Genomic DNA, 18,269 nt, shown 5'->3' with positions numbered 1-18,269 from the left:
AGGACTGCATCATGCTGACCTCTGCGTTTAGGGCTATCTGTACCTAATGGGCAAGCATGCTGTGACACAGGTGTCCTGCCTCTTTAGATTTTGGAGGCTAGGGGGGATCTCAGTGTTAGGATTAATTCTAAGGTACCGATTATTCCATTGTAGCCTTGGACTGAGGGATGTGAACTAGAATTCCAGAAAGAAGTCTCTCACCTGTGTTAACGAATCTACAAGGCTGACTGGCTGCTTAGAATTAGTCTGTGATTGTAGAGTTTGGATGTTGTAGGTCCAAAGCCAAATTATCTTGGGCTATCTTTGGATTCCTTAACAGACACTCATTGCCAACCTCCTTGTGTAATCTAGCATCCGTCCTTATGACTATGAGGTAAGTCCTTTTGGAATACATAAACCAGCTTCTACCTTCCATTGACTCAAAGGCTAAGATTGCCATCAGATAACGTCTGAGGCCTTTAATAGATCCCCCAGTTAGCCGGGCGTGGTGGCGCATGCCTTTAATCCCAGCACTCGGGAGGCAGAGGCAGGTGGATTTCTGAGTTCGAGGCCAGCCTGGTCTACAAAGTGAGTTCCAGGACAGCCAGGGCTATACAGAGAAACCCTGTCTTGAAAAACAAAAAAAAAAAAATAGATCCCCCAGTTGGCTGTCACCCACCTGTCTTCATGTTCCCGATGAATTTCAAAAGTGTTCTTGATTTATGGCTTTCCTCGTGTTATTACCACTGATTTTCATAAAACTTTTGTCACATTTGGCTGTGGTATTGGGGCAACTAGGGAAGCTCATCTTTGGCTCCAGAAAACAAAAAACAAAAAACTACCACCTCTCTTGTTTCCTTTGAAGTGAGAGCTGTGCTTTTTTGTTTGGTTGGGTTTTTTTTTTGTTGTTGTTGTTGTTGTTGTTTTTGGTTTTTCAAGACAGGGTTTTTGGGCTGGTGAGATGGCTCAGCTGGTAAGAGCAGTCGGTGCTCTTCCAAAGGTCCTGAGTTCAAATCCCAGCAACCATATGGTGGCCCACAACCATCCGTAATGAGATCTGATGCCCTCTTCTGGAGTGTCTGAAGTCAGCTACAGTGTAATTACATATAATAAATAAATAAATCTTTAAAAAAAAAAAAAGACAGGGTTTCTCTGTGTAGCCATGGCTGTCCTGGAACTCACTCTGTAGACCAGGCTGACCTCGAACTCAGAAATCTACCTGCCTCTGCCTCCCAACTGCTGGGATTAAAGGTGTGTGCCACCACGCCAGGCTGAGAACTGTGCATTTGCACTGATGGAGAATTCATATAAGCCAAATGGGCTGGGGCAGGGGACTGATTTAGAGGCTGCCATGGGACCAGCACCAGCTGTCACAGAGGGGCAAATAAGCCCATGAAATTCAGCGATTTCCTCCTCCTGAAAGAGACCCAGGACAGCTCACTCAAGAGCAGGGCTTTCATTTCGGCCGTCTGTGTGACAGAGCTCTCATGGAATACAGACAACTCATTTAAATCAAATTGCACGGTTGGCTCTGAGCCAGCGGCAATGCACCCATCCGTAGGCAGTCACAGAAAGGGCACAGCAAATGGAAGACAAAGAAATAACAGAGAAAGAAATGTGTGCCCGGGCTCCATTTGGACCTGCTCTAAACACTGCCCCAAGTGAGAAGCAGAAAGAGGTAAAAAGCATATCTGAACAGAAGAAACACCGAAAGAGATCAAGTGACACGGCAGGGCAAGCCTGGGTTAATTGCACCTGCAGATGAGGGAAGATGGGGGATTACTAACTACCACCTACAGAAAAGTTTTCCAGGGAGAAGAACAGACACGTGGAAGGTACTGGGTTCCCGCAGCTAGAAAGACGCTGGTTTTGGATTCCTAGCAAGGTAATTTTGTTTCCATCCCTCTGGAATCCTTTGTGCTGCTGAGCTGGGCAGGTTTGGGCAAAACAAGCAGGAGTCAGAGCGAGGCTGACAGACTGAAATGGCACCTGCCCTCCACAGGGAGCTAGAGGCTGCTCCGTTAACCCCTGGTTGAGGCTGTCTGGGCTGGTCTGCACAGGGCATGGTGGAAGAACACATTTTGAGAGTTACTTACTTCTCATCTGGGTGGTGACAGACAGAAACAAGTTTTCCACGGACTTATTAAAGCCTCTGAAGTGGCCAAGTTCCTGTAACTAAAATAGAAACAGGAGGTTGTGTGGTTATGTCACCAGCTGTCTTTGCCCCACTGTCTCCAGGCTGCCAGGCTCCAAACACTGCAGGAGGGAAGGGGTGGGAAGGCGTGTGGGCGTGGGTGTATGCCTGTGTCTGGAGGGGACAAGCCCCCAGGAAATAGGCATCCCTGGCACACTGCCACCTTTCTCTGGGTTTTGCAGCCCTATTAGGGGATGGAGCATTATCAACAGGCAGTTCACAAGATAACTACCTCTTAGATGACATTTGACTGACATTTCAAAGATTGTACTCAGCTAATTACTGCTTGTTTGACCTCCTTCATCTTCTAGCCCTATCCAACTTCCATGTAGAAGGCATAGAATGCAGGTGACATGGGGGCTGACGGTACTATAGGGACAAGGTGACCAAGCTGAACACAAAGTTCTCTCCCCAAAAAGGGAACATAGAAAAAGGGGTAACAGGGACTTTGTCGGTCTCATCCATCCATCTGCCCACCCATGGGCCATTCGTCTCTCTGCTCACCCACTGTCTATTCATGTGTCCACTATTTATTCATCTGCCTCTATCTACTTTCCAACTCATCTACCCATCTGTCTACCTATCCATGCATTCATCCAATGTCCGTCCATCCATCCATCCATCCATCCAGCCAGCCAGCCAGCCAGCCAGCCAGCCAGTTTCTACTTGTCTATCCACTGCTTCCTCAACACTCCATATACTCATCTATTCACCCACAAATACATCTATCCATCTGTCTGTACATCCACTTATCCATCCATCTGTCTGTCCATCTGTCCATCTGTCCACCGTCCATCCAGAGATCATTTATTCATACCTACCCACTGACTGTCCATTTGTCCACCTCCTCACCATCCATTCATTCAACTATCTACCCACACAACAGTTATCCACCCATTCACCCAAAAATATATCTTTAGAATATAGTTATAGGAGAAAACAGAATAGGACCGTGAGATACCCCAGGGGTCTGTGAACTTGGGAAAGAGTGAACATGTTTTTGTCTCTCAAACAAACATGTATATTATCCTATGTAAGACATAATTGATCCCCTTGATGCACAGATTGATGATGATAACCAAAGCCATACAGTTCCATAGCATTCAGTTTCCAAGTACACACAGACACCATTCTCCACAGGGGATAGGTCAGAGAAAGATTTATTTCTGCTTCTCGGGTGGAAAGCCAAGATAACTCCCTGAGATCTCACAGCTAAGTTCTTTGGGTGGAAATGGTTCTGGTTCCCCTGGAACCTACAAATACTAAGATATATTCTCATTCCAGCAAGCACAGCCCCCCACCCCCACCCCACCCCAACGCACACACAACACATGCCAGATGCACACACACTTAATGGCACAGGACAGAAGTGGGAACAAACACTGAAGACAAGGATCAAGACAAGATGTCTCAGGGTATAAGCAGAAGGAGCCAGCTGAGACTACAGATGGTCCCTGGCCACAGAAAGAAATGGAAATCACTTCTCCACCTCCAGCTCCAGTTTAGTCAGAACCACACACTCCGAGGCTGTTGAGCCAACTCTCCAGTATCCTAGCCCGGCCTTCCTTCCCCGCTTCCCACCCAGGAACTCGGACAGACAAGTTACCCTGCTGGGGCTGCCGCTGCACTGGCTCTCACTGAGAGGTGGTGGTGTCGGAGGGACCACAGAGATTTTGCTGCCAAGGAGAAACACAAGAATGGGTTAATACTACGCAAGTCACTGGCTTACAGATTTACAAATGTTTGAGTTTATCATTCAAGTTCTTAGCTTTGTTTGCATCTAATATTCTTTTCTTTTAAAGAAAATAACGTGGCAGCTTGGCACTTCTTCTCTGTTCACTGTGCCTAGGTATGGGCACGAGGATGTCACCGCCTTCAGCCCAGGTATCGACTTCTCTAGCACACTCTGAAGCCACTAGGGGACCTTGGCTCCCCCACCCCCACCCCCGAGCTGCTCTTGGACCCAGACTTTGTATGTGGAGTCCTAGTTGGACTACTGCATTCTTAGTGCTAACCACACCAGCATAAGAGCCACAATGTGAAAAGAAAAACAAAAACTCAACACTTTGAGAAAAACTGGAAGCATGAGTCGAAAGAAGTAGGAACACATGTGGGAAGGGAAAATAAAAGAATGAAAAGTGGTGTGCTCACACGCCTGTAATCTCCGGGCTGGGTGGGCTGCTGCAAGAAGATTGCCAGCATCCATGGCCAGCCTGGGCTACACATCAATGACCATGGAGCTACATGGCAAGACAAAGAGGAGGAGAAAGGGAGAGGAGGAGGAGGAGGAAGAAAAGGAGGAGAAAGAGGAGGTGGTGGAAGAGAAAGAGGAAAAAGAAGAGGAATAGGAGGAAGAGAAAGAGGAGGAAGAGGAAGGAAAGGAGGAGGAAGAGGAAGAGGAAGTTCTAAGTTTTAAGACTGGATAAATTTCATGAGCACCAAAAAATGTAGTGCCCATGGGAACTCTCAGTGACTGTCACTAAACTCAGCAGAACAGGGTGCGTGACCTGCCGCTTCAAGGCTGCCAGAGATTCATGTGCTGTGCAAAGATGTGAACCTCTCTCAAAACACGGTTTGACAGCCAGTAGGTGGTTTTTAACTTCAAAAATGTATTCGGTCCATGCTTTAACCAGGGAAGATGCCGGAGAAAGGAAGGCAGAGTAGAAGCGACTTCTTGGTCAGACGCACTGTCGAAGACAGTATTTTGCTCTTTACAGCATCTCGGGGGAATTTGAGGGGGAAGAATATTACATGTAAGCGCAGGATAGCTAGAAGACTCCTCAGGAGAATCTAGAAGCTCCTCTCAACCTTTTCCAGGAACTTTATCGTTTAAAAAGTCATGTTCCAGAGCAGTGACCTCTGAAGCTCCGGGACCTGTGAGTTCTTCCAGGGCGTCCTCTGCGCTCCTGCTGCTGACGTGGGTGGAACTCCCGGTCCTACACTCACCTCAGCCTCTGATAAGATTGCAGGAGCTTCGCCCCAGCGGTCTCACGTCGGCCTGGGGGAGAGACAAGCCAAGGGCAGTCAACACGGAAAACAAACACATGTATGTGTATGTAGATGACGTACACCCAGGAATGCATATATTCAAATTCTTTTAATATCACTTCTTATTAAAAAGAAATCTTTTGGGGATGACGGAAATGCTCAAAAATCAGATGGCGGGAAACTGGGTGAGATGGCTCAGCAGGTAAAGGCACTTGTCACCAAACCTGCCAACCTGAGCTTCATCCCCCCCTCCCCGCCACACCCACATGGCACAGGGAGACAGAAGACTCCTGCAAACTGTTTCTGATCTCTACACATGCGCCTGGCACATTCATGCATGTGCGCGCGCGCGCACACACACACACACACACACACACACACACACTATTAATAAATAGGGAAATGGCTCAGTATTAATAAATGGAGAAATGGGGGCTGGTGAGATGGCTCAGTGGGTAAGAGCACCCAACTGCTCTTCTGAAGGTCCAGAGTTCAAATCCCAGCAACCACATGGTGGCTCACAACCATCCGTAATGAGATCTGATGCCCTCTTCTGGGGTGTCTGAAGACAGCTACAAGTGTACTTACATATAATAAATAAATAAATCTTAAAAAAATAAAAAATAAAAAAAAAATGGAGAAATGGCTCAGTAGTTCAGGGCACTGACCCATCTTCCAGAGGACCTGAGTTTGATTCCCAGCACCCACATGGCAGCACACAACCATCTGTAACTCCAATTCCAGGCTATTCAACACCCGCTTCTGGCCTCTGTGGGTACTCGTGTGGAGCATAGACTTCCCTACAGACAAAACACTCAAACACATAAAAAAATAAACGTAAAAATATAGATGTGGGATTATTGTGTAACTTCCCATCCACTGGACAACCGTTGGCTTGTTAACGGCCCTGGCAAACCCCACCTACCCACCCACCTCAATCCGTCATGTCTGGGAATGTCTGCTTCAATTAGAAGTTGATGCTGGGGCTGGAGAGATGGCTCAGCCGTAAAGCCTAGGCTCACAACCATAAAATATAAGAAGTTGATGCTGAATGAGATTTTCTAAATCTGGGTGATTTGAATCAGTCCTTCAAGTTCCTCAGTGCCTTCCCCAAGGAAATACCGCATAATTGAATGTATCCCTCGAAATGCCCCTTGTGACTAAGGCTTAACCTAATCTCATTAAAAAACGTAATCTCCTTAAGTCTAGTCAGAGTGACCAATGCTTTGCTGAATCAGACTGCACCAGCCACGGGAGCCCTGTTTGTTTCATGATGTATTAAATCCTCCCAAATAAAATTCTGCCTGTCCACGGTTGTGACTCCTCGACTCTTGGCTACCAGCATAGGGGTGGGGGTTAGGGAGAGCTGCAGCACAGTGTAGGCTTGTAACTCCAGGAGATGTCTGGAGCTTTTACACAGCCCAATCCACCAGGCCATGGCTCTGGGAGGTCAGGGAAGCTCTGGTGTGGTTTGGAATATCTTAATTCATTTCATAGATGTGAGTGTCAATGCTACTTAAGGACACACGGACAGAGCTTGAGGACACAGGGACAGAGTGAGATGTTGAGAACACCGAGGGGGAGGGGGACCCTGGGAGGGGAAGACAACATCTAGAGTTAAGCCCTGGTGTCAAGCTCCAACCCTCAAAGTAGGATACAACCTCCAGGTCTTTAACTGAGCTGGCCCCAGAAGGGGCAGGAACCCTTAAAAAAATCACAAAGGATTTTTTTCTTGTTTTGTTTTGAGGCAGCGGCTCATGTAGCTCAGGCTACCCTTGAATGTACTATATAGTCGGAGGAGGTCTTCAACTTCAAATCCTGGTGTTCCCGCCTCCTAGGGTGCGTACCACTGACCCTGATTCTATGTAGTGTGAGTGTTCAAACCCCAGGTTTCCTACACGTGAGGCAAACATTCTATTCAACTGAGTCTTATCCCAGTCCAACTGTTCTGAGTCTCCTTGCCTGTGTATGTTTTGGGGCTTCATAAAAGAACCCGGGACCCTAAAAGCAACCTACATGCAATACTTCTCCAGAACAAACAAAAGGCCTCTCCCAAAGTCTGGAAGTTAAGCTAGAAAACCCAGCAGGCAGTGCCCGGAGTCCTCCTTCTACAAGAGCTGCCTGAATGGCAATGAGACGGACAACTTCACAGCAGAGTGAGGGTGGGCACGGAGGCAGGGGAGAGCCAGGAAAGGGGAAGAAAGAGAGAGAAGAAAAATGGCAACATTGTCTACCAGCCTGGCCCAGGGGCACCTTCCCTTAGGCTCCCTTACCTGGGTGTCCTTGGATATCTGTAATACCTGGCCCAGAGGCAGGACCCCCAAGGTACTGTTGCCCCCCAACCCCAAATCTGATGCTGCCTGTCTGCCACCTGGACCACAAGCCCCATATGGCATCCTTATGGTGTTCTTGTCTTGCCTGGGTTCCTCCATATCCCTTGCTTACCCTTTCTACTTTCTTATTACCTGGTTTCCCTGAGCCATACCTGACCTCTGTCTCCACAATTACTGTCACCTCCATCTCGTTTCTTTGGGCTACTTCCCCAGGCAGTCCCACCTAGGATCTTTTTCTCAAACCCTCTAACTAGCCCCTAGCCTGGCTTCCATAGTTCATGATCCTCCTGCGGCCACTGACCACTGTCTTCTGCTGTGTGGCTAGCTCTCTGCTGCCCCCTGCTGGCTGTGGCAAACAGGCCCAAGGCAGAAAAGGAAGCACTTCCGCTCTCCAGGGCAGGAAAGATGAGTCAGTGTTAAGAGCACTTGTTGCTCTCACAGAGGACCCAGGTTTAGTTCTCAGCACATACATGGTGGCTCACAACCTTCTGTAACTTCAGAGGATCTGATTCCATCTCCTGACTTCTGCGGGTCCCAAAAATGTGTGCGATACACATTCATACATGCAGGCAAAACACTCATACACATAAAATAAAATACTTAAAAATAAAAAAACCTCTTATCTTACTGTTGTTGTGTTTTATAAAAAGATAAAGGGGGAGAATATGTTTGGTGGATGTGTGGTCAGGAATGGGGGAAGTGGGTGCCTCTGTGGGCTCATGCTGAAAGACCAGCCACAGGACAGACGTATAGAATAGAGTTTATTCAGGGCATGGCAAGGGGAGCTGAGAGGGTAGTAGGGGCAGAGAACGGCGGAGGTGGGGTGGGGTGGTGGTGGGTGTGGAGTAGAGGAGTAGAGGCCGGCCATGAGCCTGTGGAGAGAGGGGGGAGAGGATGAGAGGACAGAGGGAGAGCAAGAAGGCCAGAGAGCTCAAGACAGCAGGGCAGCGAGCAGCCCCTTTTATAGTGAGTCAGGTATCAGTGGTGTGGAGCTCAGACAAAATGCTAACACTTACAACATAAATTTGCCTCCGATCCACGTGTAGGGAAATGGGAGGCTACACAGAACCCCAGATGCCCCTTCCCTTGTAGATCAGAACCTCCAGGGAGTGAGGTCCTCAGGTGAGGGTGACGGGGTGCACCCAGGGAGCTGAAGTGTGCTGCCCGCCCGGCACGGCTTTTTTTCTCTCCCGTTTACTACCATTTCCCTGAGCTTTGCTTTTAGGTTTTCAAAACCACTAAATGTTGTTGTTGCTGTTGCTAAAGTTTCTAATTTCTGTAGTCCCCTGAAGAAATGTGCACAGATAATATTCCAAGGAGTTCAGAGAGAAGCAGGACTGGAGAGACCTGTCTGCTGCCCAGCTGCAGGCAGGACCAGCTCCTAGACAGCCAGGGCTCCTTGTGAGACCATGTGACTGAGTATGAGGGCAGTTGGAGAATGTGCAGGCACACAGGCACACAGGCACACAGGCACACACACACACACAATTATTTTTTAAAGATTCGTTTAATATATATGACTGCTCTATCTGCGTGTCAGAAGACGGCATCAGATCCCCCCCACACACACACACAATTTCCAAACGTGACAGTAATAATTTCACTTTGGTGCTATTACTCTCCCCCTTTTCCCAAGTAAATACCCAGAACCACCCAGAATGAAACCCCAGGGCCACAGCTTCCTCTGAGAGGCAGGGAATACCCTGCATTCCTAGGTACTTCCCACAAAGTCCACTGTGTCCTCTCCTGAAGAGTAGCCCCTGGGGGAAACGGGACTTCTGCAGGCAGATACAGTGAGGACGCCACCACAGTCCTTATCTGGTAAGGTTAGGCTCTTATAAAGGGAGCCTGCACCCAGGCTGGACCTCCACACAGTGAAGACGAGATGAAGGTGGCTGTGTGGCAGTGGAGGTAAAGCGTCTAAAAGCCAAGGGCTGAGGTAAAGCGTCTAAAAGCCAAGGACAAGCAGGGGCTGCAGAGATGAGGGGATGTGTGCTTTCATGGATACCTTGATCTTAGGTTTCCACGGCTAAAACATCAAACGACAACTCTCCCTTGCTTGGAGCTGTGAAAGCGACAAAGGCCACAGTGCTCTTTTGTGGCGCCTTCCTCTCCAGGTTCACCTGCTGCCTCTACTGTCCCCTATACTTGGTCTGGCCAGGTGAGCGTCCCAGACACACCGTGCCTAACCCACGCTTCATCCTTCCCCTATGCATCTCTCCACTGGAGCTGGATCTTGTCCCTATCTCCTGCTCCTGCCTTGCTAAAGGTTTGTTTACAGAGACATGATGACTGGTGTGTGCTGTTTTAAGTGTCAACTTGTCACCCGGAAGAGAATTTCAATTGCAGAATTGTCTAGATCACCAGGCTGGCCTCCAGGCACATCTCTGAGAGATTGTCTGAATTGATGTAGGAAGAGCCAGCCCATTACGGGCAGTGCCATTCCCTATTTTGGGGCCCAGGATTGTATCTGACTGAAGAAAGTTAGGTATAAAAAGCAAGCAAACAAGAACGCATTCAATTCTCTTGACTATGGATTTGCTGTGACCATCTGCTTGAGTTTCTGCCCTGACTTCCCTTCAGTGACAGACTGTGGCCTCAAATCATGGGTCAGATGAATTCTTTCCTCCCCTAAACTGTTTTTGGCTGTTGTTATCACAGCAACAGAAATGAGCCTGGACAATGAGCGACTGTCGTAGTGAGGCTGGTCTCTCTCACACAATGGCTACCGTATAGACTTCTACTTAAGTCCCTGTGCCTTCCCCACAGGAAGCTGTATGTCTGCTCATATACCTCATTCTATTGAGAAATCTCTGAGGACATGACCCTCGTCTGATTCATCTGAGCTACGCAGAAGGCAGCTTTCCATGCAAGAACGGTGCTTGTGAACATAGTGTTGATAGGAGCCAACGCAATCTGAATAGTAACACGAAGGCTTGTTAAATCTGCCTGACAACTCATAGGAGGTAGTCCAAAACAGATCCAGAAGCCATGAATCTGGGGAAAAGTGGAAGAGGATGGGGGGAAGGGTAGGTGAAGATAGGGGAGGGGAAGGGTAGGTAAGGATGGGGGAGGGGAAAGGTAGGTGAGGATGGGGGAGGGGAAGGGTAGATGAGGATGGGGGAGGGGAAGGGTAGGTGGGGATGGGGAAGGGAAGTGTAGGTGAAAATGGAGGAGGGGAAGGGTTGGTGAGGATGGGGAGGGGAAGGGTAGGTGGGGGATGGGAGAGGGGAAGGGTAGGTGAGGTTGGGAGAGGAGAAGGGTAGGTGAGGATGGGGGAGGGGAAGGGTAGGTGAGGATGGGGTAGGACTTTACAGAGTTAGGAATGAGAAGGAAAGGGTCAGGGAGAGGGAAATCAGGATGCATTATATACATCTGTAAAATTGCCAAAGAGGGGGTTGAGACTCTGCTTTGCAAAGATCACTACCTACAAACATTGGATAAAAGCAGAAAATGTAAAGGCTGGAGTCTTTATCTACTAATCGTGAACTCCGACTTGATCATTTCTGCTCTAGCCAGCTTCACTGGAACAGTCTAAAGTTCCTACAGTTCAGGGGCCTGACAGGCGTCCAGCCTGCCTGCCTGTCAGGAACAGTGCTGCTAAGACTCGCAGTTCGCTCTGAGGGGCCAAGTCTGCAGTCTTTCCTTTTAGAAAGAAAGGGAGCAATCAAAACCAGGATCTTATCTTTTCTTTAAAATAAGAAATAGAGCATTTTACTTCTTGAAAATAAATGTTATTTCATTAAAGACACTAGTAGGAGAGTGGACTCACAGAAACTATTGGCCATAGGTTCAAAACTGTCTTTGCCTGATGACTGAGGTAGGTGGTATTCACTAAGTGAATGGTGTGGAGGGACACGGGCACAGTCTTGAATTCAATTTCACACGTACTTAATGGAACCTATCTCTTTAAAGATCGTATTACACTTAAATGGTTTGTGTTTGTGTTTGTGCATGTGTCCTGATTTTTGGGAGTCAATTCTCTCTGCAGAGCCTGGAGACCAAGCACAGGTCACCAGGCTTGGTGGCTGGGCCATCTCACCAGCCCAAGTTATCTTTTGTCCTTTCTGTACAGGGGATGGAACCCGGTGCCTGGGTTTGCTGGGGAAGCAGCCTGCCACTGAGCTACAGCCCCAGCCCCCACGTCTCTCTTCACTAATGCATCTGAGTGCTTCAAACCCACGCCGGTCTGCTCTGTCTTCAAAGCCCTGTGAGCAGGTGGGCACTGACTACGTTGCCTGTGTAGAGTAAGACCCTCAAAAGCCGAAAAACTGAAAGATTAAATCCTGCTTGCTACTAGAAGGGGGTAAACATTTCTGCCTCTCCATAGTGACCAGAAGCAAAAATCATCCTGGCTAGTGACACAGTGAGCCACAGAGACAGTCAGCTGAGGGCATGTGGAGGACCAACCTTTTTAAGTCGTTTTATTTCCAGTTATTAGCAATAGAGTATGTCAGAGTAGATTGTTTACATGTAACATTTACCCTCTTTTAACTTGAGAAGAAGTAGTATTAAAAGTCCTGATATTGCTTTCTGATACTTTTGTCTTTGAGACAGGATCTCACGGAGACCACAGATACACTTAATGCTCGACTTTCATCTAATACATACATACATACATATGTGTACATATACATGCATGTATATACACAGACATACATATGCATGTATACATATATACATACATGTGTATATACATTAACATCCATGTATATATACACATCTACACACATGTATACACACCTGTAAACATATATACATATATATATATACATACACACAATACATACACACATGTATAACACATGAGTATACACACACATACTTTTTTTAAGTCAGTGGGTCAGGTAGTGGCTTCAAATTCACTCTGTATCTGAAGATACCCTTGAACTTCTGACCCTCCTGCCCTGTACCTAAGTTCCGGGATTACAGGCATGCACAACTGTGCCTCATTTTATATGGTGCAGAGGACAGAACCCAGGGCTGTGTGCACGTTAAGCAGACACTCTACAACCTGTGTCCTGTTTGTAGAATCGAAAGCACCATTGGCACCAAAGGAAAATGTGCACTTACAGCAACGAGCCAAAAGGTGGCGCCAAGAGCAAAGGTGGATTTCCAGTTTCAGAGTGGCAATTACTAGTGACCTAAGAAAAGATCCACCACAATTAACATTGCCACTTTGCACTAGTGGCACTTGAACCCACAGTGTTCATAAAGAACGCCCTGGGGACCTGCCCAACATAACCCTGTCCAGGAGCCACTGACCCCCATCTAACATACCCCAGTGTTTCACTGAACTGGAACTTTAGGGTGTGAAGCCAGCAGCTGCAAACTTGAAACACTTTCAATTGATGGTGAAGCCAGGGTCCCAGAAACCACATTTAAAACCTTCTGCATGCACTACCAAGTGCTGCAGACAGCAGATCTACTGGGAACACCGCCAGGACAGCCAGGGAAGCTCCCCAAAGACACTTTAAAGTTGCGAGGCTCTGGACACAAGATTCTAATGGCACAGAGAGACCTCAAGAGCACTGCTAGGGAATCAGGGCTGGCGAGATGGGTCAGCAGAGAAGAGCACTTGCTGCTCTTGCGGAGGCCCTGAGTTCAGATCCCAGAACCCACATCAGGTGTCTCCAGTCCCAGGGGATCCAACACTCTTCTTCCAGCCTCCACAGACACCACATATACAGGGACGCACATACACTCAGGCACACACATGAAATAAATTATTTCTGTCATAAAAACCATGAAATTAATTTAAAAGTTGTAGTGTATCATCAGAAAAAAAATAATTCAGCCAAAGAAGCCAGATGTTTTTTTGTGCTGAGTGGGGAACTGGAGCTCATTTTTGCTAATTCTTAGACCTTTATTTATCATGCATGTGGTACAATGTATGTACATACTATAGACCCAAGAGGTGGTATATGCCTTGCACACTCATGGTGTGCACACTCATGGTGTTGGCTCTGCCACTCCCAACCATGTTCTCTTGAGACAGGTTTTCTCACTGAACCTGGAGTAGACTGGGGACCAGGAAGTCCCAGCAACCCCCACCACGGTCCCATGGTTACTGGCACATACACAGTCAACACTAACTAGCGTTTTATCAGATCTGCAGGTTTGAACCCCAGAGCCTCATAACTGAGCAGCAAATGTTCTTCCCCACCAAGCCATCTTGCTGGCCCTCTTGAGTCTTTTTGAGGGTTGGGATTCTGGTAGAGTAAATGTCACTGTGATCCATCTCTGGTACTCTGTACTATTACTTGCATCTAGTCTAGTTTCATGGAAATGTTGGTAGCATTTATCTTAAATGGCGGGCATCTGATAACCATTAAGGGAGAAAGAAGTAAAGCAGAGGCAAAGGAAACCAGTGTTGAGGGCACACTGATCCGTGGCATTGCAGCTAAACGTTAAACTTGGCTCTAGGCTTCCAGTGCTAAAAAGAAAGAGCACCCAATCCAACCTTAGCCCGAGGTGGGAACTCATGGCTACAACACCTGCCTTTATCATCAAATAGTCCTGTCTTGTCCTGCCCTGTCTGTCACTCATGATCACAGCTTGGCTAAACAAAGGACGGGACATTCTGAGGGTGATGAGACGTGGTCATTGGAAACCATGTGGTCTGTGATGTTTAAGTATCTGGAAAACATTCTTGTTTTGTTTTGTTTTTGAGACAGGGTTTCTCTGTATAGCCCTGGCTGTCCTGGAACTCACTCTGGAGACCAGGCTAGTCACGAACTCAGAAATCCGCCTACCTCTGCCTCCCAAGTGCTGGGATTTAAAGGCGTGCGCCACCACATCCTGATTCACTTTCAAATTTTTAAGTGAACACACAGTACTTATTGTCAAAACAAAAAAGCGCAAATAGAATTCAACATCATGCTTCAGAGAGGGCCAGCGTATGGGGAGAAAGCAGCAGGCCCACCCTGCCAGGCATAAAAGAACAGACCTTCCTAGAAGGTGCTCCAGCAAAACACCGTAACCCTTTCAGGTGCTCCTGCCTCCAGCCAGCCATTCTGCCCCTAAGAAATCCACCCAAGGGAATTACATAGAACTGCCAAGATCCCTGTACAGGATGTTCAACCAAGTGACCTGCCACATGAGGACCAAACGAACTGGAATAGTCACTGGCAGTGCGGAGAAGGGTAAATGAATTGTCACTATATCTGCTGTATAAAGTCATAGATACATTTCAGACATGTCTGTGGTGGTTTGAAGGGGAAATGCCTCCTATAGGCTCATGTGTTTGAATACTTGGGCCCACTTGGTGATGTGTTGGCAGATGGGAGGCTATGGAACCTTAAAGAGGCAGAGCCTTGCTGGAGGAAGGATATGGGCTTTGAGGGTTAATAGCCTGGTCCCACTTCCTGTTTGCACTCTCCGCTTCCTGTGCGTGGATTCAACATGATTAGCCAGCTTACTGCTTCTGTCACTATGCCATGCCATGCTTGCCACCTGGAACCATAAGCCAAAGTAAACTTCTTTTCCCCCAGTGACAGGATTTCTCTAAATTGTGCCAGCTGGCCTGTAGAGACTTTAAGACAGAGAGCCCTCGTCCTCGGCCTCTGCCTCCGCCTCCTGAGAGCCGGGATTAAAGGCGTGGCCCACCACCACCACCTGGCCAAACCCCTTCATCTTAAGTTGCCTTTGGTACGAGTAAGCAAGAGAAAAGTAATGAATACAGTGCCACCCTGCCCAATGCCATCCTGCCCAGTGCCATCCTGCCCAGTGCCATCCTGCCCAATGCCATCCTGCCCAACTTTCATGAGTCGAGTCTCGGCTTCCACAGTCAGGGTCACAAGGATTGAACTCAGGTCATCAGGTTTAGCAGCAAGTGCCTTTCCCATGAGCCATCTCGTAGGCTGGGTTAAAACCATTTGATCAAGGTTATCTTTTTCCTCTCGGATGCATTTTATAGAATATTGAAGGAACATAAAAAGGAAACTACTACATTATTTTTCTATTTAAATGTGAAGACTAAAGTAATTCATGGGAAGTTTCTGCTTTTAAATCTTTTACATTTATTGCCAGAGAATTGATGAAAGTGAGTATTCTAGCTGTACAAAGAAGAAAACCAAAGATCAACTGCTGATCTTACTAAAGACTATTGATGTAGATTCAAAACTCTCTCCCAAAGAGAAGAAACTGCTGGGCCAGGTCCATGAGAGTCATTCAGCCATCTTCACTGAGTGTTCTGAAGATTGAGTTTCTAATGTCTATGTGTATGTGCACTTGTTTATGTGTACGTGCACTTGTCTATGTGTACGTGCACTTGTCTATGTGTACATGCACTTGTCTATGTCTACGTGCACTTGTCTATGTGTACATGCACTTGTCTATGTGTACGTGCACTTGTCTATGTGTATGTGTACTTGTTTATGTGTATGTGCACTTGTTTTTAAGGGCAAATTGTGCAACCTAAAGAAAATTTAAGCTTGAATGTCTAAATATGAAGTTGTACTTAACAAAAAATTTTATACCCATATGTGTCAAAAATGTCATCCTGCCTGATAGTTAGGTCTTCTTCATGTGACCCCAGTGCATTACCTCCAGTATAATCCCAGCCACTGACCTTTTAAATGGAAAGTCTACTTGATCCGTGTTGCATATGAAGTCCTTACAGCCCTGGTTAACAGACTGAGGCAGTAGGCCTTGGGGACAACAATTACATCAGGCAAATAAGCCCTTACCAAAGAAGTAAGCTGAAGACACATGGTGGCATCAGCCGCTAAGCTTGTCCCCACCTGTGAGCCCCACACTCTATCACTGCTTACTGGTGACTGCTTAAAGTTCTCTCATTTGATTTTGTACATTGGGGGCCACCTCGGTTCATGATGCATGTCTTAGTCAGGGTTTCTATTCCTGCACAAACATCATGACCAAGAAGCAAGTTGGGGAGGAAAGGGGTTATTCGGCTTACACTTCCATACTGCTGTCCATCACCAAGGAAGTCAGGACTGGAACTTGAGCAGGTCAGGAAGCAGGAGCTGATGCAGAGGCCATGGAGGGATGTTCTTTATTGGCTTGCCTCCACTGGCTTGCTCAGCCTGCTCTCTTGTAGAACCCAAGACTACCAGCCCAGAGATGGCACCACCCACAAGGGAACCTCCCCCTTGATCACTACTTGAGAAAATGCCTTACAGCTGGATCTCATGGAGGCACTTCCCCAACTGAAGCTCCTTTCTCTGTGATAACTCCAGCTGTGTCAAGTTGACACAAAACTAGCCAGTACAATGTAGACGTAAAAGCCAGCCCGATTGTCTCTAAAACTCTGTAATTTCTTGTCTTGACAATTCCAAGACCATGAACCTTTTTTCCCCCCTTTCAATTAAAAAATGTAACACCAAATATTTTAAAACTAGGAATGATCATTTTACATGAGTTACAGTTTTAACAGCATTTACCTGCATTTGGAAATTTCCTGGCTCGTTCCTCAAAGAACCATTCTCCGGTTTTGATTTTCACGGTTCTGAAAAGCAAACAGAATCATCTGTTTGAGAGTGGTGCTTCGCTCTGCCTCCAGGTGACGTGGCACGCACTATGCAGCCCAGCCTCAAATTCACCCCTGCCTCAGCTTCTCAAGCGTTGGGATAATATTTTTTTTTATCAATAGCATTATTTTTGTACGTGTGCTTTGCCTGCTTGTATGTCCTGCATCATCTGCATACCTGGTATCTTCAGACACTAGAGTGCCAGATCCCTTGAAACTGAAGTTAAAGAGAATGGTTAGCTGCCTGGCCTGTCCCTGGCCTCTCTCTATGTAGTCCATGGACATCCAACCTTTTGGCTTGAGGAAGAATTGTCTTGGGCCACACATTCAGAAGTATCCAACCCAAGGTCAGCTTTGAGTGTGACCCAACACAAAATTCTAAACTTATTAAAGACATTTTGAGATTTTTGTGGGTAATGATTTTCTTTTATAATTTTCAGAACGCTCAAACACACTGTCCTAGTTTGCTTTCGGTTGCTGTGATAAACACCTACCAAAAGCAAGAAAGGGCTTGTTTGGCTTACAGGTTATAGTGCACCATCAAAGGAAGCCAGGGCAAGAAGTCAAAGCAGGAAGAAGTAAAAACCACAAAAAAAGAATGTGCTAACTGGCTTGTTCCAGATGGCTTGCTCAGCCTACTTTCTTAGACAATGCAGGAGCACCTGCCTAGGGGATGGCACCTCCCACCATGGACTTGGCCTTTCCACTCCTATCATCAATCAAGAAAATGCTGCAGGAGCAGGCCAGCCCATGGGCAAAGCCAATGGATACAATTCTTCAGTTAATGTTCCTTCTTCCAAGGTGATTTAAGTTTGTGTCAAGATGACAAAAACTAACCAGCACTGAGTCTTTGTAGATGACAGGTGTTGTGTCTAGATATCACATAAATGTACATAAGTCCTGTTGCCACACAAGAACCACAGGTTGAACACTCCTAGAAGGTCCTGCCCTGCATGGTGGAGGTTGGAATTATAAACAGCAAGCACCTGGCACTCCATCTGCTTCTAGAAGCACCAGCATCCATCTTTACAGCCTTCAACCCTGCTAATGCTGAATTAGCAAACGAGAAATAACTGTTGAACGTGCTTTGCAAATTCCAGCACACAGATATTTCCTAAGGGGGAGGCCTGAGGAGCTGAGCAGAAAAGCTATTTTGACCTCACTGCTATGATCAAGCAGTGAATTAAATAGGCACTTGGGGGGGGGAGTGTCACATCTTTGCATCTGCAGGTGGGGAAGCAGTTATGTTTATGCTTTATGTGCTGAGAAAGTTCACATGAGGCAG

The 18,269-nt window shown here is 47.0% G+C and overlaps 1 protein-coding gene across 3 annotated transcripts in view; it reads right to left on the bottom strand.

Annotated features, from left to right (window-relative positions):
* Sytl3 (synaptotagmin like 3) overlaps positions 1-18,269 on the bottom strand; it is a 62,840-nt gene that overhangs the window by 32,072 nt on the left and 12,499 nt on the right. Inside the window, exons 3-6 of one of the 3 annotated variants that reach the window (XM_021221850.1) lie at positions 16,899-16,963; positions 5,120-5,171; positions 3,780-3,849; positions 2,076-2,154 (exon numbers count right to left, since the gene is read on the bottom strand). In XM_021221850.1, the coding sequence (XP_021077509.1) occupies positions 2,076-2,154; positions 3,780-3,849; positions 5,120-5,171; positions 16,899-16,963 (266 nt within the window). Of the gene's footprint in view, positions 1-2,075; positions 2,155-3,779; positions 3,850-5,119; positions 5,172-14,443; positions 14,528-16,898; positions 16,964-18,269 lie in introns of those variants that run through there. The other 2 variants (XM_021221852.1, XM_021221851.2) reach the window with 2 other exon arrangements.

This window comes from Mus pahari, chromosome 21, assembly GCF_900095145.1.
Source record: "Mus pahari chromosome 21, PAHARI_EIJ_v1.1, whole genome shotgun sequence".
In the NCBI taxonomy this organism is placed as follows: domain Eukaryota; kingdom Metazoa; phylum Chordata; class Mammalia; order Rodentia; family Muridae; genus Mus; species Mus pahari.
The sequence above is the reverse complement of the archived record's forward strand: the minus strand, read 5'-3'. Positions and strand labels throughout refer to the sequence as shown.